The sequence below is a fragment of the Amblyomma maculatum genome, unplaced genomic scaffold, assembly GCF_055883805.1.
Source record: "Amblyomma maculatum isolate TAMU_Amacu unplaced genomic scaffold, ASM5588380v1 scaffold_17, whole genome shotgun sequence".
NCBI lineage: Eukaryota > Metazoa > Arthropoda > Arachnida > Ixodida > Ixodidae > Amblyomma > Amblyomma maculatum.
Genome location: NW_028146742.1, coordinates 338706 through 362313, shown reverse-complemented (window position 1 = coordinate 362313; position 23608 = coordinate 338706). Strand labels below are relative to the sequence as shown.

General features: G+C 43.9%; 1 protein-coding gene across 1 annotated transcript in view; it reads right to left on the bottom strand.

Moving 5' to 3' along the window:
* The window catches only part of LOC146171878 (uncharacterized), a 141328-nt gene that overhangs the window by 83890 nt on the left and 33830 nt on the right, over nt 1–23608 (bottom strand). Inside the window, exon 2 of the mRNA XM_084586267.1 lies at nt 21088–21260. Within this exon, the coding sequence (XP_084442393.1) occupies nt 21088–21260 (173 nt within the window). The remainder of the gene's footprint in view (nt 1–21087; nt 21261–23608) is intronic.

Below are 23608 nucleotides of genomic sequence, written 5' to 3'. Positions count from 1 at the left end.
GGGTATCGCTCTAGAGGAAAGTATACAACAGTTTCTATCTTACCTGCACTCACCTATGGGGCTGAAACGTGGAGGCTAACCAAGAGGGTTCTACTTAAGTTGAGGACAACTCAGAGGGCTATGGAACGAAAAATGGTAGGGGTAACATTAAGAGATAGGACGCAAGGTCAATGTACAACTGGTCGCGCAACTTGGAAGAAAACATGTGCTGCTGCCTACTGCCAGCGGCATCAACTAGAGGATGAGGGCTCCTGCGAACTGTGAGGCAAATTACTAGCGCACAGAAAATAAGATCTGCCAGAACTCCTAAGAACTAGAAAGTAAACATAATATTCGCGCTCAGGAATAAATGCAGTTTTTGTTTCTTGCGTAAGAAAAAATGTGTCACATTTTTAATAATATTTTAACTTGTTTCTAACAGCCTCTCTCGGCCACTTATTATCCGCTGCGTAGTTGCCCAAAGCTCAGATATGGCTCAGACCAAAGCTTTTTTCATCCGCGGAATGGTTGCGTCATCGGCCTCGGTTCAACGTTGCGTGCTGCGTACAGAGTGGGTTATCTGTAACAAACAGTCAGTATTTCATTCTGCTGGTTGTGGTAGAGCTTTACAGCAAGGCGAAGACTGTCTGTGCTCGATGAGAAACTGATTGCCGCTGCATGTGGGCATTTCCGGACGATGGGACAATGCTGCGTCACAGCTCGGCGGCTCGGCTCGGCCTCCCAGGCACGTCGTAAAAGTGGTGGCTTGTTTTACGGATACACGTCTGCATGAGCGGCGTATCGCTGCATGTTTTAATTGAGCGGTGAAGGTGAGATTTTATTGCCCCCAAGAAGCGTGTCGCATTGCTCAAAGCCTTCCGTTCCGCTCCCTTTGCTGCATGTTTTGCTTACTGCGTCGTATTACCGCACCAACGTTCGCTGAACGTGATTTAGCTGTTATTACAGTGATGTTCCTATTGTCAATGGGATCTTTCTCATGAACATGTTAAATGCTTAAGTTGTAAATTTGTAACCTCACATTGATTCCTTTCAGTGGCAAATGAAGCGCGAATAAAATATGGGAATCGTGAACAGGGCGAGATTTATTAAAGCGAAGCTATATCGTAGATATTTTCACTTCTCAGACGCATTAACTTCTAAATACTAGCAATCCCAGTTTGAATTGTTCACCTAAGCTCTTACAGGTTGGCGTTCTAGCGCTAGCGTTAGTTATTCCGTTCGTTTGTTTTTGTTGTTCTTTGACGCTGATATGTACTTTGTTAGCAAGATCTTTTACCGTTTTATAATCTCACCGCGTCTCGTTGGGAGACCTACGCTCAGGTCATTTTGTTATCACGAGTATTTCATGAAGACCGTGACGAATGAGCGGTGGTCGCTTTCCTACACTTAAAGATTTCATTGTCGTGAAGCGTCAATGTAAGTAATCGTGAATTAATAAAGCCTGGCTTTCTATGCAGCACAGCTTCGCTCATTTATGCCCTTAGTGAAATTCCTCAAGCCATGTGATTCTATCCATGTGCTTGCCGAATTCACTTGAAGGCCCTTGTTCCCAAACGTGCCCGAAGAAATAAGCCCCAGAATGCGTTTACATGACGCGCGACGAAAGACTAGGCTAACGACGACGGAGGCAGAACGATGCTATGATAAGGTGGTTAAAGATGCCGTAACATTTCAGTTAACGTAAAACTTGACAGTAGAAATCCATGTCAAGTAAAGTCGGCTGAACAGTTACGGTGTCCATTTTTCTGCCTTATCCGAGCATCGTTCTGCCTCCGTCGTTGTTGGCCTTGTTTTTCGTTCATAAATAAAAAGACAATCAAATTCCCCGCCAAAAGTACGTCACTGTAACGTCACAAGAAACGTGACGTGTTTGTTGTGCCTCACAGTTCGCAGGGGGCGCTGGGAAACTAAAGCCTCGCTCAGAGTCGACACGCAGGCGTCTATGGGAGTTGCGCTACCATTTGTTCTTCTACCATGTAGGACGCGTGCAGAGTTGGTCAGAGAAATAACTGGTTACTGACATTCTAGCGGAAATTAAGAAGAAGAAATGGGCATGGGCAGGACATGTAGTGCGAAGCGAGGATAACCGATGGTTACTTATAGAAATGTGGATTTCAAGGGAAGCAAAGTGTTGCAGGGGGCGGAAGAATGTTATGCGGGCGGATGCGGTTAAGAAGTTCGCAGAGGTCAAGTGGATGCAGCTAGCACAGGACTGGGTTAATTGGAGAAACACGGGAGAGGCTTTCGCCCTGCAGTGGGTATAGTGAGGCTGATGATGATGACGACTGTTTTAACATTACATTTCTTCGAACTATCAGCAGTTGTTCAAGTGCTCTGGTCACACTTGTGAAAGCTTGCACTGTATTCTTACCTTGCTTATTCTTATGTTAGTATTAATCCTCGCCGCTCAAATGATAAAAAGAGAAAAACGAAATTATGCGATGGGATACACAAAAGAGGTGAATTCTAAGTATACTATAGTCGCGCTTTCCGTTTTAGAGGGAGGCGCTCTGATGCCGTGGGAACGTAACCGTCAAAAAGCAATCGGCTTCGCTCGCACTCACAAAATCGAGGCTGAGCGACGCCACGGACGTGACGGTGCACATATAAAAGGTAGAGCGCTATCTCGTCGAGATGCGTGAGGAAATACGATGCGCTAACTTCGCATTCATAACGTGCGGTGGTTTGAAACGTAGCCGGTGCAAAACTGAGGTCGAAGGGGAGCACCTTACGATTGTATATGCCATCTGATTCATAAAGGCGGTATTTTCACGACCCCGTTCGTCGAGCTCAATTAGACAGTAACCACTTCTGAAATCCATGAATGAAACTCATAATCGAAGTCGATCCGAAGGATCATTGATTAGGGGAAAGGATAAAATTTTTTCTTTGTCACGTTGTTTAGCTTTTTGTAGTAAATTTCAATTTCATTATTTTTCCTTAACCAAAATACATCCTGGAGAGGTTTAGGGGCTTAAAGCTGCTAGAAACAGCTTGACAGAAGCCCAAGAACCTTTGAAACTGGAAGATAGCGATAGGAAGCACATCAACATGACTAAGAAGAGTCGACAATATAGAGCACAAGGAAATTATTACCAGATGCAATCAGTATATTTCGAAACCCAAAGCAAGTCTCATACATGAAATAAGACGAAAACGGGACAAAAAAAAGGAAAATCATTCAGAAATCATGGGGCCAAAGAATGTTGCAGAGGCACAAACAAACTTGCTATATAATAATAAAATACATTTTAAGATCATTTGGCGCACATTAGCTAGAACTTAATAATTATTATTAGCTGCTGGCAAGTTGTGTTCAATTACCTGGATTCTATAACTATTTCGAAGGTATGAAATAAATTAAACATAGGTATTTCGGGTGCAAATCGAATTTGTTGGGGATGTTATACGTGTAGTGCTTAATAAGAAAGTCCTAAAGCTTGAGGAGAATTGTAAAATGAATGCAACATAGGGAATGCATATATATATGTTTTAGACAAATTTTTATGTAATTTTGGAAAGCAGTTCTCGTCGGGAGATGTAAGGAAAGCTAATAAAGAATAATTTTCTTTGTTATAAATTGCACTTTTGTTACATGGGCTTTCGTAGCGGTCGCCTAAACTAACCTGTAATAATTATAACAGAGGCAAAGAAAGCATAATAAATTTGAATTTTAACCGGAGCAGGAAGAAGCCATCGACGTCTTGACAGCGCTTCATGAAGAGAATTTATTTCACATATTTTCTACATGTCGATCCCAACTCAGATGCGTTCAAGAGATAATTCCATAGATTTTATATTTATCTACAGATAGAATTTTTTTATTTCAATATTTACTTACGTGAGGCAACAACTTTCTCATTGTTTGCACGGAAAAGTATTTACCTTTGTCTTTTTAGCATTTTTCTCGGCATAATTTGAATGGGACTAGTATATTTGTTTAATGAGTAATTGATTCCACTTTGTAGCTAAAATTTTTGCATCGGGAGTAGATTTGAGTAGGCTGTTATCATCTGCACATGTAAATAATTTTGAACTACCATCAATCATTTATATATTGTCAAGAGCCTAGCACCGCTCGTTCCCAGCGCTGGGCCGCAACAACGACGAAGTGATTCTTGGAGCGTGGAGAGTGCTCGCGTCAGACCTTATTCGAAGAACGCTTCATGAATGCTTGGTAAGCGTATCATCATACCGGTCAGGCTTTACGAATTTCGTGTTCTCCACTTCGGGCTTTGCTGTGCTCCAGTATTTTTCCAAAGAATGATGGAACTGGTGCTCACTGGTCTAAAGTAGCAGACATGTCTAGTTTAGTTGGATGATGTCATCTCTTTTCTGCAACTTTTAAAGAACACCTGCACCGTCTCAAAGCTGTTCTCGACGCTGTTTGATCCACCAATCTGTCTCTCAAGCCTGAAAAGTGCCACTTCGGTTTCACTGAATTGAAGTTTGTCGGGCACGTCGTGTGTGCTAGCGGCATCAGGGCGGAGCCTGAGAAACTCGCGGCTGTTGCAGCATTCCCAGTTCCCAGAGACAAGAAAGCAGTGCGGCGATTTCTGGGTATCTGTTCCTACAATCGCCGCTTCATCACAAACTTCACTAAGCTCTCTAGTCCTCGCACGCTCCTAACTCGGGATGATGTAGCATTTTCCTGAGTAGCGAAAAGCAGACACCTTTTGACGAGCTACGGCACCCTCTCCAAGCTCCCCCGATACTCGCACATTTCGACGACGATGCTTACACAGAGAGAAGAGACACCGTTTACAGGGTAATCGCTACGCTAGCCGCGCACTTTCGCGCGCTGATTCAAACTACTCTACCACAGAAAAAGAATGTTTGGCGGTAGTGTGGTCCACCGCTTAATGTTGACCGTATCTGTTTGGAAGACGAATTCGTGGCATCGCCAGTCTTCACTCTTTTTGTTGGTTGAAGAATTTAAAAGACCCTTGCGGCCGCTTTGCTCGTTGGGCATTACGATTGCAAGAATTCGATTTCGCTATCACTTACAAGTCTGGTCGGAACCACACAGACGTGATAGTCTGTCACGAGCACCCGTCGAACGCCCTCCGCAAGACACTGGGAACGACGATAGCTTCCTGGGAGCAGATACCACTTCCGACCTCATGTCCAGACAGCGTGTCCCGGTACCTAGCTCGTAGACTATCGTCCTTTTGTCTCCTGAGTGCTGTGCTTTACGAAATCAATTCTGTGTCCAGTGAAAAACTTACCTGCTCTTTGTATCATTCGGTCTACTAGATCAAGTACTTCGTGCATGTAATGACGAACCCGCGTCCGGCCATCTTGATTACACGCACACTCTCTCTAGACTTCGCCAAAATTATTACTGGCCGCAACTTGCGTCCAACGTCAAGCAATACGTATGAACGTGCCGGCTATGCCAGTGGCATAAGAAGCCTGCACTTCCACCTCTCGGCATGCTTCAGTCCACCTATCCCCCACAAATACCATTCGAAAAAGTGGGCATACCCCTCCTTTGGCTCTTTCCGCGGTCATCGATTGGCCACAAGTAGATCGTTGTTGCTACGGACCAATTCACCCGCTTCGCTGAGACGAAGGCTCTTGCGTGCGGTACTGCGGCCGAAATGGCTGAGTTCTTTATGTATGTCATTGTTCTTCGACATGGCGCCCCGCTGACCATCATCGCTGACCAGGGAAAGGCATTCACCGCTCAACTCTTAAGGATTATCCTGACAATGGGCCACACTGAACATCGAAGAACTACCGTCTACCATCCGCAAACGAATGAGCTAACAGAACGGTGCAATAAAACTACGGCAGACAAGATTTCAATGTACGTCGATGTTGAGCACAAGACGTGGGACAAAATACTGCCTTACATTATCTTCGCTTACAATACCGCGAGGCAGGTAACAACACGTTTTCTTCCGTTCCGTCGCGTGCATGTTACGCAGGTGCGCATGATGTTAGACGCCATGCTACCATGCGGGGAGGACATCACCTCCGACGCTGGCTAGTTCGATGAACAAGAAGAACAAGTACGCCAGCCAGCTCGCTTGCACATCAAGGCACATCATCATCATCATCAGCCTGATTATACCCACTGCAGGGCGAAGCCCTCTTCCATATCTCTCCAATTAACCCGGTTCTGTGCTAGCTGCATCCACTTGACCCCTGCGAACTTCTTAATCTCATCCGCCCACCTAACTTTCTGCCGCCCCCTGCTACGCTTTCCTTCCCTTGGAATCCAGTTTGTTACCCTCAGCGACCATCGGTTATCCTCTCTTCGCACTACATGTCCTGCCCATGTCCATTTCTTCTTCTTAATTTCCACTAGAATGTCGGTAACTTGAGTTATTTCTCTGACCCAATCTGCACGCTTCCTATCTTCTAATGTTACCCCTACCATTTTTCGTTCCATAGCCCTCTGGGTTGTCCTCAACGTAAGTAGAACTCTCTTGGTTAGCCTCCACGTTTCAGCCCCATAGGTGAGTACAGGCAAGACGCAACTGTTGTACACTTTCCTCTTGAGCGATACCGGTAAGCTGCTAGTCATAATCTGCGAGTGCTTGCCAAATGCGCTCCATCCTAACCTTATTCTTCTTGTTATTTCCTTTTCATGGTCTGGATCTGCGGTTACTACCTGTCCTAAGTAGACATATTCGCCTACTACTTCCAGTATTTCGCTACCTAATGCAAACTGCTGTTCCTTCCCGAGGCTGTTGAACATTACCTTAGTCTTCTGCATATTGATTTTCAAGCCTACCTTTCTACTTTTTCTGTCTAGGTCATCAATCATTATTTGCAGTTCATCCCCCGAGTTGCTTAGCAAAGCAATGTCATCAGCAAATCGCAGATCACTGAGGTATTCTCCATCTACCCTTATCCCTAACTGCTCCCATTCCAAGTTTCTGTATACTTCCTCTAAACAAGCTGTGAATAGTACTGGGGAGATTGTGTCTCCTTGCCCAACACCTTTCTTTATGGCTATTTTGTTACTTTCTTTATGCAGAACTATGGCTGCTGTGCAGCCACTATATATATCTTCCAGCACTTTCACGTACGGCTCGTCTACCCCCTGATTTCGCAATGCCTGCATCACCGCCGTGGTTTCAACTGAGTCAAATGCTTTTTCGTAATCAATGAATGCTATGTATAAGGGCTGGTTATATTCCGAGCATTTTTCTATCACCTGATTGATGGTATGGATATGATCGATAGTAGAGTACCGTTTCCGAAACCCTGCTTGATCCTTTGCTTGATTGCAGTCTAAGGTTGTACTGATTCTATTAGCGATTACCTTAGTAAATACCAACACAAGGCACAACAAGCAGCCAATGCCCGACATCACAACCTTCGCCACAGGGATGTGCACTACAAACCAAGTGATCAGATGTGGGTGTGGACACTTGTGCCTCGCAAGAGCCTGTGTTAAAAGCTCCAGCATCGGTATTTTGTCCCGTACAAGTCCTCCGCCGCCTAATCAACGTGAACTACGAAGTTGAGCCTGACGGAACTATGAGAGTGGCTCATCAGCGTCAGCGGCCCAAAGTCGTTTCACGTGGTGAGGCTGAAGCCCTACTTTTCGCGGGACTGCAAGTCATCGACGCTGTGTTTACCAGCTCTCCATCTTGCCCAGACTGTGTAGTGCTCTTTTGTGCTGTTATTGTGTGGTTCTTCGTTGTTTCGTTTTTTCTATACATGACTCTTTTTTCATCGAGGCCATGCATACATTTTTTAGGCGGAGTGGAGGATAATGCCGCGTGCAAAGCACCTCGCGGCCTCGGCGCTGGGCCGCAACGACGACAAAGTAGTTGTTGGCGCGTGGAGAGCGCTCGTGCCGGACCTGGTTCGAAGAATGCTTCGTGAACGCCTGGAGAACGTTTTGTAGGTCTACCCGCACGTCACTGCGTCTGTTCGTGTGAGGCATTTTAGGTTGTGACCAAATATCAAAACGCCGCTGACCTAGTATACTTCCCTGAGACACACCGTTCGATACGCGTAGGGAAGAAGACTAATCGCTTCCCATTTGGACAGATTGCTGTTGTTATTCAGGTATGATTTTAAAATGTTTAGGGGTGTACCGCGAGCTTCATTTTGAGAAAGTGTATGAATAACATAGTTGTGTTTAAGGCAATCAAGTCAATGAAAAGTTGGTGATAAAAATATCCTTTTCGATTATTTGTTGCACATAATCTTTACGAGACATCAAGGCTCTTGTATCGATTTGCTCTTTCGGAAACAGAACCAAAAATCTGAAATAATTTGTATTTCGGTAAAGATTAGATAGAGGGGAGAAAATTTATTTTTCTAATTCCTTAGAAAAAACAAGAATAGCATATATTGACCCGTTGGTGGACGCCATAATTTTATTACCACCTCGAAAAAAAACAGTGTCGTTCATTTTATTACTTTTAAGAAAACCTCGTTTCAATTACCAAATTAAATACGTGCATTGGCACGGGTGCAATCAAATTCAGTACACATTTCATTGGTTTCATATGAAGATTGTTTATGTCCAATGCTTTGCAATTGTTCAATTCTATGAACGTTGTGTGCACCTTTGTTTCATTGTTTGGCTCAAAAAAATACTTTCTATGAACCTACAGCATAATGGCGATTCAGGTTGTTCAATCACAGTCACACCGCTAGCTAAAGGATCGCGTTTAAAATGATCAGCAAATTCCTTTCCGAATAGATCGCGGCTATCATAGAGTAGTAGCACAATTGATGCGTTTTAGCACTGCTGACCCATCAAGTTATTTAAAATAATCAAAACGGCGTCCTAATTTTTCGATGTATGGTGATTGAACATCTTTGGGTAATAAGCTATATTGGCTAGACTGAGTTCACTATTCAACGTATGTCTAGATTTTTTTTTAACAATAGCAGGGATTTTAAAGACCAACCATTTAAAAAGATATGATACAGTTTGTTCATATCCTTTATCATTCGCTTCAGCTTGGGCAGGAGCCATGGCTTTCTGATCCGTTTAGATTGCCTAATTGCTTTAAAGAGGAAGTGCTTGACATATATTTCTGTAATATTTAGGTAAACAATTTGAAAAAGCATCACTGGCATATTTTATCCTGAAAAAAAGACCAGTCTTGTGCACTGACGCTCTAGTCAAAAGATGCGAGAGCCTCGTCTAAAACACACTGGATTGTGTAGAGCTGGTTCGGAGGGTGTCTGTATCTTTGTTCCCTTAATAAGACATGAAGACAGGCAATGGCCACTAGAATAACGTGCAAATGCTCCAACAACAGATACAGTTTATGAAATATTTGTAAAAAGAGATCCAGACATGTTGCCACCGACAGTGTGACGCGAGTTTTTGATGTTATCAAATTAATAAAACAGTGTCATACGGTTGACTGAAACACCGCAATGAGTTCGCGTGCAGTGATGCTGTGCTTGAACAGGACTATATTAAAATCTCTTCCAAGCATTAACCTCATAAATTTGACCGAAGATAATCCAATAATTTTCAGAGAAGGTTATAAAGATTGCAATATTGCCGTTGGGTGGCCGGTACACCACCGCATTATATGAGAGTAAAGTTTTAACAGAACTTAGTAGTTTTCATTCCCTGTACGAAATTTAGGAATTATATAACATTTCTCGCACGTGTCAATAAAAAAAGCAGCACATCCTCGTTGCCTATTAGGGCCATTAATAACGACGTGGTTGCTGCCGGAGAGGTCCATCTTTCCAGTACTGTTATTAACCACGTTTCAGTTACAAAAGAACAATAAAGTCTAAAGCATATTGCATACAGAAAACGAGAAAATATTTCTTTTTTTGGTACAACGAGCGTTTAGGTGCAGAACAGAAAAAACCCTGAAGATTGAAGTCTGACATAGGAAGGAATTGTACGGTCATGGAATTTTACTTTTAGATTCTGTCTATTCATGAGCCTGTCACTGTGCGTTTTCAGGGTCACAATAGCTTATCTGCACATGGCCCCTTTCCTTAGACCCGCGTTTAATTTAAGATTTCTCGGTTCTCCTTGAAATGGTTTCACCACTATTAGCCGACGCAGAAACGTGAAGTGCCATCTTTTTATTGTATTGACCAACACAACAGGAGTTGCCTATGGATTCAGTTGTGGGCCGTATAACATCATCGTCAAGCATCTGGTAGACCTGATTGCGAATCGAATCTGCTTTCTGAGGACACTCAGAAGAGGGTTGCCTCACTGGTCGTTCGGTGTCTTTGGTAATAATGAGATGCTTGATAACTGCTGTGTGATCTATTTTGTACGCGAGGTCAACACAGCCCGCGAATGAATGCAGAAGGTCCAGAAAGCTCAATTTCTCTAATGTCGACAACTTTCCAATAATATTGATCTTGGAAGTGCGAGGAGACTGCTGATTGTGAACGCAGGTGGAAACTTCAGAGATGCAGGGGCACTCGTTGAGAGTGTGAATGTTTTTGAAATAAGCAATTCCTCTGTTTATGCAGTGTATGGCGCTCCGAACTGAAGTTTTTACAGAGGAAGTTTAGCAGTCCCAGCATGAAGCGTTGCAATGCCGAGCTACACAGATTTGCCTTTCAAGGAGCAAGAACACGTTTTCGTTCGCGATTACATGGCGGTTCTAGGTGTAATGCCGAAAGTCGGGCGAGTTGGTTAACATTCATGATGGAAAATAGCGCGAAAGTACCCGAAGGACGGAAGAAAGTAAGACACGGACAAGGTTTCGCCACATCCGACTGTGACTACCTTCAATGGCAGTGCATCTTCCCTTACGGAAATTCCATATCTGCTCCAGATAAGGAACATGTGCTCTCATATAGAAATATATAAGGAATATAAATAAGACCTTATATGGGCAAATCAAATTTGATATCAGGCCAGAAGAAGGTCATATATATGCAAAATGTTGCCCTTATAGGTTCAGATTTGGCCATATCATGCAACATATAATCCATATCTGAACGGGTAATGGGACCTTTTATGGCTTGATCAGGGGCATATATGGTATCCTCGCGACCTTATGTGGCCTGATAAATGGCATATATGGAATCATCATGACCTTATATAGACAGACCATGGTCATATGCCTGGTGTCAACAGGACTTTATACAGCCTCATCGGGGCCTTAATTATGTAGCGTCACAATTATTATGTTAGCAATATATGGCCTTCGCCTACCTTCTGCAAATAATCAATATTGGCATCATGGGGCCGAGCTTCAATTTTTCTACACTCAGCATGGCCTGCATGCTTAGTTTTGACATAATTTTGTCCGTTTTTGAAAATAGCTACGACTAAATATTTCAATTATTCAGCAGATTTCGCTGCGCTATGATTATTACCTTGTGTGCCTTAATCCAGGAGTACGGTGGGTTATGGCTACATGATCCTCTTTCCGCCTACTAACTCACATTTTCATTTAGTATGCGGCGGCAGTCCGGTGCACAAAGCATGGTCGGTTAAGTTGGGTGATTCTAAATATCAAGAAAATGATAGCAGTTCAGTATATGGCCGCCTCCGCGCAGTCTATACGGTGACTGATCCTCAGAGACAGGTGGCGATCGCTGCATCGCGGGCTCGGATTTCATCTCTCCTCCTCTACCGCGGAGGCCGTGAACTCTCCGTTTTTTTGTGTTTTTGCTTCCTTCCCCTCCCCCTTTCAACTCCGTGCGCGTCAGCACTTCTTGGTGTCTCGTTCCTTTTCGGTGGCAGACATCGGAGTTTGGTGCGGCTGGCGGGTGTGCAGCATGTTGTGTATGCTGATGTGTGTGTGTGTGTGTGTGTGTGTGTGTGTGTGTGTGTATGTGCCAGCGCCTGTTCGTTATTAGCTGTGTGCATGTAACAAAAATGCGACAGCGAACCTGCACGAGCTTCAGTCTGCCTCCGTAGCCTTGAGCTTTTCGGGGCTCTGCCCTGGGTTGCCCCGGCCAAATCTTCACCATTGTGTAGAAACTGCCAGCGGATCGCACCCTCATCGTGTCGCCTCATCTTCACGCCAGATCACTAAAACCGTGAGCATAAGACTTCTTGTCGGGAACTAGCACTTAACAGCCTCAGAATATTGTTCGCTTTATTATTTTGATAGAAAAAAATTTTTCAGTCAGTAAATTGGATAGTAATTGCCAGAATGTGATATTTTTCTCAACATTTCCTGTCTAATTTGTCTTTCGCTCCAGCGATTTTAACAAATTTCAGTGGGTGAATAGGGTCCTTCATTGGTTATTATTATTATTATTTTCACTACCTAAGTATAGCTTTATGCTTTAGTTGGTTTAGGGACAGAGCTGTCGCTGTCATGACAAATGCCATCGGACATGTTCTTTTGTTTGTTTTCTCTCTTAATTTCAAAAGCAACCACGAGTTAGGCGCGTTCGCTCATTTTGCACTGCAGTCTCTACTTAAGGCAACACCAGTACTTCCAGACAACCTCTATGTACTTTGCTAAGGTTTTGGTATTAGCAGCAGTCCCAGCAGTGTGTGGCTTATCGCCCTACGGTCTAGCGGTACTTTTTCCGGGTATCGACAAATCTTTAAATTCGATTTCAATAGCCGTTCTCTATTTTATTTAGCTTCGCAAGTAAACCAGTTCAAACTAAAAGCATTTACTGGTTAAAGCTCTGTGTGTAAAAGAGTTGATTAAAAAATCTAATATCTAATTTAGTAGGTTAGTTTCTCCCTTTAGCTTCTCGTGCAGCCAGGTAGGTCCATTATTCTGTTCAGATACCTCATTAGTTTGTTATAGTATCGCGCGTAAACGAGTAGGACCTCAATATTTACTAACGAATGAGCATATGTCCTTGATCCTCACTACCCACGTAATTCCCCCTTCATGGATCATTGCCGTGTCGTGGCGGAGGGGTTTGCGAAACTCGATGAAGTCGTGAGCTCTGCTGTGTAGGGCCACCCAAGATAGACAGGTCACGGCAGAGAGTTCTGACAAAATTTGATTCACTGGAGAAGGTAATGGCAGCCCACTCCAGTATTTCCTGCCAAGAAAACCCTATGGCCAGTCACAATACCATTAATGATATGGTGCCGGAAGATGAGCCCCCCCCCCCCCCCAGGTTGGAAGGCGTCCCACATGTTACTGGGGATGAACAAAGGGCGATTCCTAGTAGCTCCAGGACGAATGAAGCGGCTAGGCTAAAGCCAAAAGGACGCTCAGCTGTGGATGTGTCGGGAAGCGACCGGAAAGTCCGATGTTGCTAGGAGATATATCACATAGCAGCATGGAAAGTAAGATCTATGACGCAAGGTAAACTGGATTTCGTCAAGTGAGAACTGGACAGATTGAACATTGATATCTTTGGTATCAGCCAGCTCAAGTGGACCGGAATAGGAGAATTTAACTCCGGCGACCATTATGTCTTTTATTGTGGGCACGAATCCAAGAGAAGGAATGGGGTCGCTCTCATAGTAAGCAGAAGAATGGGCAAAGCAGTGCTGGGGTACAGCCCCAAAAACGACCGAATGATTGCACTTCGGATCCAAGGTCACCCTTTCAACATAACAGTTATCCAAGTCTATGCACCGACCACTACTGCTGAAGAAGCTGGCGTTGAGAGATTTTATGCGGACCTACAATGCCTTTATACAGCACCCCATCATCAGACGTAGTGTTTCTCATAGGAGACTGGAATGCTAAGGTCAGGAGTGAAGAAATATCCTGAATTATAGGCAAGTTCGGTCTTGGCGAGCCAAATGAAGCAGGGCAGAGGCTAGTAGAGTTTTGTCAAGAAAACAACCTGACCATAGCGAATACTCATTTTCAACCGCACAAGAGGCGCCTGTACACATGGACTTCACCGGAGGGTCTGTACAAAAATCAGATGGATTATATTCTTTGCCGGCAGAGATGGAGAAGCGCTATACAAGCAGTAAAAACAAGGCCTGAGCCGATTGTGGCACCGATCATCAGCTTCTTGTTGGCAAAATTATGCTTCGATTGAGGAAAACGCAGAAAACTGGAAGGCCTTTCAGGTATGATCTGAAATAAATTCCATTAGAATATGCTGTGGAAGTGAGGAATCGATTTCAAGAATTAGATCTAGAAGACAGAGAGCCCGAAGAGATGTGGACTGATGTTGGTGATATAATACAAGAAGTTGCTACTAAGGTATTTCCAAAGCAAAAGAAATGCAAGAAAGCAAACTGGTTATCTGAAGAGGCTTTGCAAACAGCTGAGGAAGGGAGGATGGCAAAAGTTAGCGGGGAAAGAGAAAGATACAATGTTCTCAATTTGGATTTTCAGAAAATAGCAAGGAGAGATAAGAATGCCTTCCTGAACATACAGTGCCAAGCAGTTGAGGACAACAGCCAATTAAGGAACACAGGAGCTCTGTATAAGACAATCAAAGATATCAAACGAAGCTTCTGTGCTAAGCTGGGCGTGATAAAAGACAAACGAGGCAAGGACCTCACTGAAGCCTCAGAGGTAAAGAAGAGGTGGCAGGAATACACAGAAGAACTGTACAAGAAGGACCCGAATGTGCAAACCCAACATAGGACGCTTGTGATTACTGATCTCGAGCCGGGCATCCTGAAGAGTGAAGTTGAATGGGTCTTAGCCAGCCTTGCTAAGAACAAAGCTAGCGAAATGATGGCATTCCAGCTGAGTTGCTTCAAAACCTCAACCATGACGCTCTTAACATTCTGCATACATTATGTCAGAAGATTTGGACAACCCTGCAGTGGCCATAGGATTGAAGGAGATCAGTTTACATCCCCATTCCAAAGAAAGGCAGTGCCAAAGATTGTTCAAACTACCGCACGTTCGCGCTTATTTCGCATGCTAGCAAGGTGATGCTGAAAATCCTCCAAGGTAGGCTGCAGCAGTATGTGGATCGAGAGCTTCCGGACGTGCAAGCTGGGTTTCGCAAGGGCAGAGGAACTAGAGACCAAATTGCCAACCTTCGCTGGATCATGGAAAAAGCAAGAGGGTTCCAAAAACCCATCTACTTCTGCTTTATTGATTATGCGAAAGCGTTTGACTGCGTAGATCATTGCAGATTGTGGCAAGCTCTCCAAGAGATGGAAGTTCCAATTCACCTTATCTGTGTCCTCAGGACCATGCCCAGTCAGAACTGGGCATGGTCTTACTGATTGGTTTCCGATTGAGAAAGGAGTGAGGCAAGGCTGCATACTGTCGCCCTGCCTATTTAACCTATATGCAGAGTGCATCATGAGGAAGGCCGGTCTGGACGAGTCTTCAGCTGGAGTAAGATTGTTGGAAAACGTATCAACAACCTTATATTTGCGGATGATACCACTTTAATGGCAAAAAGTGAAGTGGAACTCAAGAGACTTTTGATGCGCGTACAAGAAGAGATTGAGAAGCTTGGGCTTAAACTGAACATTAAAAAGACAAAGATCATGGCGTCTTGCCCTATCAAGTCCTGGAGCATGAAGGGACAAGAAGTGGAAGCTGTGACAGATTTTATCTTCTTGGGCTCCAACATTGCCTCGGATGGAGACTGCAGCCATGAAATTCTGAGACACCTGCTTCTGGAAAAGAGAGCAATGGTTAGCCTTGACAGCCTAGTAAAGAGCGGAGACATTAGTCTGCCAACAGAGATCTGTATAACTCGTGCTGTGGTCTTTCCAGTTGTGATGTATGGATGCGAGAGTTGGACTGTGAAAAAGGCTGACCGACGAAGAATTGACGCGTTTGAATTATGGTGCTGGCGAAGACTCTTGAGAGTTCCTTGGACTGCCAGAAGATCTAATCAGTCCATACTGTCGAACATAAACCCTGACTGCTCATTGGAATGGTCAAATTCTAAAGTTAAAGCTCAGCTACTTTGGTCATCTGATGAGAAGAGAGGAGTCGCTGGAGAAAGATTTGGTGTTGGGAAAAGTTGAGGGTCAGCGGAGAAGGGGTAGGCAGCGAACTTGATGGTTAGATGGCATCCTCGAGGCACTGCAGATGAAGTTATGTGATGTTAGGAAGATAGTGAGAGACCGGAAAGCGTGGCGTGACATGGTCCATAGGGTCACGAAGAGTCGGACACGACTGAACGACTGAACTGAACCCACGTAATTCAGGCCCGTCTTTGATTTGAAAGGGAAAAAAGAAAACCTGTGGTTTCAAAGCTGTAAGGGGAAATTCAGGTTTCCCTTGGCAAACTTGATTGAGCGCGGGACGTTAGCTGGAATACTGAAATTGTCTTGTGTATGTTGTAATAAAATGTTATGTTGATATGCAAAACCAACACGCCATACGGGCTAGATCTTTAAATGAAGAATTGGGTCGGATGTCTTATCTGGTACTCGAAATCAGGAATTGGGCAGATCGGGCATGTATAACCTTATATGCGTTAACATTATCATCATCATCAGCCTGACTATACCCAATGTCGTGCGAAGGCCTCTCCCATATTTCTCCACTTAACCCGGTTTTGTGCTAGCTGACTCCACTTGACCCCTGCGAAAGTCTCAACCTCATCCGCCCACCTAAGTTTCTGCCGCCCCCTGCTATGCTTTCCTCCCTTGGAATCCAGTTTGTTACCCTAAGCGACCATTGGTTATCCTCTCTTCTCACTACATGTCCTGCCAATGCCCATTTCTTCTTAATTTCCACAAGAATGTCGGTACCTTGAGTTATTTCTCTGACCCACTCTGCACGCTTCCTATCTCTTAATGTTACCCCTACCATTTTTCGTTTCAGAGCCCTTTGAGTTGTCCTCAACTTAAGCAGAACTCTCTTGGTTAGCCTCCACGTTTCAGCCCCATACGGGAGCAAAGGTAAGATGCAACTGTTGCATACTTTCTTCTTCAGCGATACCGGTAAGCTGCTAGTCATAATCTGCGAGTGCTTTTCAAATGCGCTCCATTTCACTCTTATTCTTCTTGTTATTTCCTTTTCATGGTCTGGATCCGCGGTTACTACCTGTCCTAAGTAGACATATTCGCCTACTATTTCCAGTACTTCGCTACGTAATGTAAACTTCTGTTCCTTCCCGAGGCTGTTGAACATTACATTAGTCATCTGCATTTTAATTTCGAGCCTACGTTTCTACTTTTCCTGTCTAGCTCATCAATTATTATTTGCAGTTCATCCCCAGAGTTGCTTAGCAAGGCAATGTCATCTGCAAATCGCAGATTACTGAGGTATTCTCCATCTACCCTTATCCCTAACTGCTCCCATTCCAAGTATCAAAATACTTCCTCTCAGCAAGCTGTGAATAGTACTGGGGAGATTGTGCCTCCTTGCCTAACTCCTTTCTTTATGTGAATTTTGTTACTTTTTATATGCAGAGCTATGGTTACTGTGCAGCCACTACAAGTATCTTCCAGCACTTTCACGTACGGCTCGTCTACCCCCTCATTTCGCAATGCTTGCATCACCGCCGAGATTTCAACTGACTCAAATGCTTTTTCGTAATCAATGAATGCTATGTATAAGGGCTGGTTATATTCTGAGCATTTTTCTATCACCTGATTGATGGTATGGATATGATCGATAGTAGAGTACCGTTCCCGAAAACCTGCTTGATCCTTTGATTGATTGCAGTCTAAGGTTGTAGTAATTCTATTAGCGATTACCTTAGTTAATACTTTATACCTTACAGACAGTAAGGTGATGGAGTAAGCTGATGGGTCTGTAATTGTTAAGGTGAGCGAAGTTGCGGTATCTATGGCCTGACTCCCCGCAATGATAACAAAAAGGACTCTCTTTGTCAGAGGCTACCAGGGCTGGGCACAGGAGGCAAAAAACCAGAAGCACTGATATTATGGCCCGAACTCTAGAGAAACATGGGTCGGGGTAGGCAGATGTGAGCGTAAAATGTCAGCATGACAGAACTGTAGGAATGGCAGACGAGTTATAAGATTGGCTGGGTTGCTTGTTGTACCTCCTCTCTTATAGTTTTGGAAATGGTGGCGGGAGGCAAATGGAGGTGCTAAGTTGGGAGGTATTGCAATTCCTCCCACACAAGTCTGCGCACAGGCTCGGGGCCGACAGATGGCTGAGACTCTGGGCGTGCGGTCCAGCTGGATGGCGCGTGACTGGAAAGCCCGTTCCATCACGTTAGCGTTGCGGACAAGTTCATCTATATTGGTCGCGGGGGGGGGGGATGAATCCGTTAATAATTACAATGTTATTAACGATGCGCCATTATTGTTGCGCACGCTCCCTGACAATCTTAGAGTGAGGTGGGGGTGGCTGTTTCTGTCTCAAAGGAGGTGCTTTCGATTTGCATGGAAAGCTTAGCCTGAAGTCAACTACCTATATTGACAGCAAGGTGTGGCTGTTTGGTGCCCAGGTTTCGCCGGTTAAAGTCACCGTAAGGGTCGGAGTCAGAAGTGACAAATAAAAACAGGCTTAATGCCAGCAAGAGCATCTCAGAGCAATGCACACTAATACCGAAATTAAACAGTCCCGAGGTTCACAGACAGGCAATGTAAAGCATGCCACTAAAGACGCTTTGATAAGCACAGATGCTTACAACACTGAAGAATACACGATATAGTCAAACAAACGAGTTGTTCACGGGGCACTGTCGCAGACCGACGTCTGGAGGGTCACAATGTGGCGTCCTGTAGACGAAAGCCGCTCTCTCGCAGATCCAACGAGCTCGAAAAACAGCGGGTTGACCCCCGGAGCAGAGCCGTAGCCGCTCAACAATCGCAGGAACAATCGCACTAACACTAGATGGCTATAAAAAGCGACGCGACCTCAATAATGAGGACGAGTGTGACCAGCAAACAGCTGTTACTTTACGCTGCGCTTAAAATATACATTTTTGTATTAGGCTATGTTCGGTTCAGCGCGCCAACAAAGTCAGATCATGTTCTTCAAAGAACATCACAACTCTTTCATTGTGCCTCTGAATTCGATCCTGCGGAGCCTGCTCAGCCCATTCTTTCCGCTCGGGGCTTCCAAAGGCACATAGAAGCTGACAACAAAAATCACCCGGGTCTTGAAATTCGACTCATGATCATCGACTGAGGTCTTGGCGGGGTTCTCAAAAACAAAATAGATTCCCCAACACACGTTGGTCGTTCCAATCGTAGGCGGCGACGCGATCATAGAGCGACTAAGCCAATCTTGAACATCTTCAAATGTGTCGCCAAGGAAGGATCTTGGAATATATGCGAATGCATCACAAACGGGGAGACAGTAGGTCCGGTAGGCTATCAGTTTGAGTGGGCATTGTTGCCGGGCATTCTATCAGTGGGGGGACTCAAGTGCGTAGCCGATTCGATACGGGTGGAATGCATTGCAGGCGGCGGCTTATTTGAACGCCAGCACACATTAGTCTCTTCGCCTTTACAAGATGGCCACACCAGTTCCACTATAGATGTTACATATCTGCAATGTATATTGCGGATCTAGCCCCGCTACTTCGGGCTATAATTCCAAAGGAGGCGCTGATTCTGGATTCGTTCCTATCAGATATGTCAAGCGAGCATCATAGATACAAATTTGCCCGTGTGGCATGGCTTCATGACATCACACCTCTTGAAGATCAATCAATGCCCAGTTATGTCGCGTGACTTGACGATTTCATCACAAAACCTAAACACTCCTGACATTGATCGAGTAGTAACAGAAATATCAGTCAGCAGGGGATTTTTCTCCGCTTTTTTACCAACCAAGTCAGTTTTAAGAGATAGATAAGTGTATAAAAATTTGTACTAAAACAAGTTGTGAAAGATCCTCTCATAAAAACTAAGGCGGTTTCTGGAGAGGGTTGAATATAGTGGAAAGCAACCGTTTCAGCGCCTTTTCTCTATAAATAATATTTGGTTATTTTCGTTTCATCGTCCATGTGTCTTTCGAAATCAACCCAGATGGTAAAGAGAATGAACGTCCACGCATGCCGCAGCTTCTTTCTCATATCCTTAGCTTTACGCTATGCAGCTCCCCTTTCTTCAACCTCATTTGTCCCCTTCATCCTTTCCTCAATTCACAGACCCCATGTTGGCTGGCTTTTTGATGGTGCCTATATCGGGTCGTGATCCAGTAATGCGGTCGTCAATGTATCCAAAAACAATAAATATTTACCAAACAATGATAGCTCACGGGAGAAACTAGTGAAAGCGAGCATACGTTTAAGTTCCCCTTTACGTTATTCGGCGCCTGTTTTCATAAATTCTTTTATCATTATTCTGTTAGTTCTTACTAAACCGGCTAGAAAAGGTTTCCAGGCTTATTGCAATGCTATTATGTTTCAATTCCTTCCAGGTTAGTGAGTGGAATAAGATACAACAATGCGAAAGCGCTGGGGACTCTATTCATAGATATCTCGACATTTCTTTATAGCTGCTGCTGGAAACGAAGGATACCAGCATGCCTCTGACAGCGGGTAGTTCCAATGGCATGATTGACCTCTTCTTTGCTGACGGGTTTGAAGTTACGACACCACACCTTGTGCGCGATGTTTCAGCATTATTTCGATAGGAGATTGAGTTGGGTTAGAACCATACCTATGTGTTCATGTAAAATAATGGAGGCATAAATTAAGCAATTAGTTATAAACTGGCAGCGAAATATGTGCACATAAACAAGGGTCCAAATTGCAGAGATTCAGACAGAGCAATTACTGGTGTCTTAAGATACCCTTACCGAGGAAGCTTCATATGCTTCAACATTTAGTGCTCAGCTCAAGGTTTACCATATTTAAGCCTTCGTAAGTAGTGGCAGAGCGAAGCGCCATCTGGCAAAGGTAGCAGGTGCTAGAGTGGAGAAAGATAAATCCTATCACAATATTGCGAACTCGCCTCATTCAGCATGCGCAACGTTTTGTGATACTTCGTGGCAATAGCCGCCTATGAAAAATATTACTGGACCTTTTTGCAGTATATTCAAATTGAGCGTTCAGTGTATAACTTTTTATTGAATAGAATTAGAGAATGAGTGATTTTTTCCGAATGGAAAACGTGCAAATTTAGTGAAGAAAATATGAGCAATATTTGAAGTCACAAATCAGTAAGTGCGAGTTCCCTGACAAATGGTTCCTTAACTATACGTCAAGATTAGCGACATTTCGGCATCGAATGAAGAAATAGTGGTGACAGAGAGCCGACTGGTGGTATCATTCGCAGAAAACACACTGAATCGTTTCATCGCGCTGAAATTGTGGGCATCAGTTCTTGGGTCACGAAAGCGATAAGTAGCAGTTACGCACCAATAGCCGTTGAAAGTTAACTTTCTCCAGAAGTGGTACTCTGTATTTGAGATATTTATTTTTTTGTTGAATATGCACTTTTCCTCAAATGTCGCTTCCTTTATAGTGTCTTCAGAGAAAATGTTCGATTGGGTCTTCTGGTAGAGCCAAAGTCGCAAACTTGTATTGAATACCTGGAAGGAAAGTATCACGAAATTGCAGAACACAAACTTGTTTTCGCAAATGGCATTCACAATTTTATTATATTCAGACTCAATTATTTGTTAGCGTTCCCCTTCCAAACAAAATTTCCTGGTCTTCTGCGCCTCACACTGAAGAAGACAAAGTATTTTACGGCTAAGAAACACTAAAAAGGAAATATGAAAACCATAGATACGTATTCTGGAAAAAGCGATGAACATCTGGATCAGGGGGATCTTTCTGTGGGCTGCAACCACCATACTAAAGTACTCGATAACCGTCACAAAAGCATTGCTATTTTATCATGTGCATTTCAGGATAGCGCGTTAAAGAAGATGTCACATTTTCTTTCTTGAGCAAGAAGAGTACCCTAATTCATGTGGGAGCCCCTAAATATCTCTTTACTGTGAAAAATATATTAACGTAATATACGTTTGCTTCAGCATACAGTTACGTGACAGCAAGATTTCATCAGTATAAATATAGATACCGTTAGGACGGATCCTCATGTGGGCGGCAGCATCCCTGGCTGATAGACAGTTTAATATGTCGCGTTTTACCAGCGACGACGCTAGGATGACCAGCGATCGCATATCGCCATGATGTGATGTCTACTAGCCCGCGAAGGTGATAAAACTGATCAGGTCATATTGGACCGATCTTCGATGAGAAGATCGGAGAACGACCATAAAGATAACTACGAGACAACTGCCTGAACAGTGGCTTTTTTATGTACCATAATATTATTACATAAAGAAAAGGCAGCTACATTTCGGCTGTCTAAGCTTTGGCAAATATTTCGGTCGATGCCAGCGCAACAGACTTTTCCACTTCATGTAGGCCTAGCGAATAGCAGACTGCACAACGAGGAAGAGGCTTCTACGTGCCTCTGAGCGGATGTATTCTGAACGAGCCACCATCTCTCGACTCTGAGTGCGGACAGCATATTTCCCCTGTTATTCAGTACAAGTTATCACCGAGGCTGCTTTTCGATCCAAAAATATATATAATATGAAGTATTGGTACTTTTAAGAAGTGCAGATTCAGATCACAGAAAGCAATGATAAAATGCATAGTTTTATCAGCCCCGCGACTATTCTGAGAGAAAATTGCATCACTTGCGCTTCTTCGAGCGCTGTTGTATTGCCTAAGGAAAGGTAGAGGTGCTTTTGAGAAAACATGTTTTCAGTAATGAGGGCCGGTTATACGCAAACAGTAATTTGTCGAGACATTTGTGGTCTGGACAGTCTAATATAAAACTGTAGTTATGCTTTAAATCATTCTCTAAAAAAGTGCACGAGCTATATGCCTATATTACGGTACACAAAAGGGATAGGAGCCTCGGAAGGCGCCGCAATATTGCGCGGGATTGTGGATGACGTGAAACGGACGGCGGCGGCTTTTAGCAAGTATAGGAGCTGAATTACGCGAATCAGTTTGGCTTGGCCAAATGTTTAAAACAACTGGAAATAATTTTTTTCAACAGGCGACGGACGCACTGCTTTTCAAGGATCAGCTGGAAAGCCAAATACTTCGGCTTTTTTTCGAAGCATCTGTCACTCCACAAGGTCTACGGTCGATTCGCATTGCGCTACTCAGTTTTTTTATCATGCAGCCGGAAGAGCAATGGAAATCGGTCATTAATCAGCAATGTAACAGGAAGGAATCACCACGCCGATCGCGACGCCCAGTTGCGGAAGAATGCAGTAGACATGCCGCTTTCCTTGTGCATGAGCATTTGAAAGCTAAATTCATACCACTCTTATAAGACACGAACGTTGCACTTCTAAATATATTCTTTTGTAATAAAACATGCCTTCATAGATTAGAGCGTCTGCCTAAAACTGAAGGTCGAAGTAACAGACTTCTATGATTGTCACTAAGCTTGTATTCTATGCTTAAGGCTTCAAAAAAAATAGGCAGCCAATTTTTGACTCGCTAAAAGGGAACTCCCAGTGGCCATCGCCTACAGATTTCATATAAGCATTGCAACGAAGTCAATGTCGGTTAGCAGATACCACGTGGCTGATCAGCCATTGCCAATTCGGGGATCAACATTTGCCAAAAACAAGCCGCGTTCGAAAGACACGAAAAAAAAAAGAGTTTTGTATCAACAAAACTTTTTTTGGTCTGCATGTTGTCTAAACTAGGCTATTCGTAATCTTATGTATACGGAAAAACGTAATCTATTGATTGTGCTTGTAGCTTCGCTCTAAAGATCCCTTAAAACTGAGAACTACGTGCAAATAGCTGCTTTTTGTAGTATGTTGTAGTATGTGTTTTTTTTAAACGCAGATTACAGCTAGGCTCCACTCCTGGAGGTACCTAAATGTTCACTCAG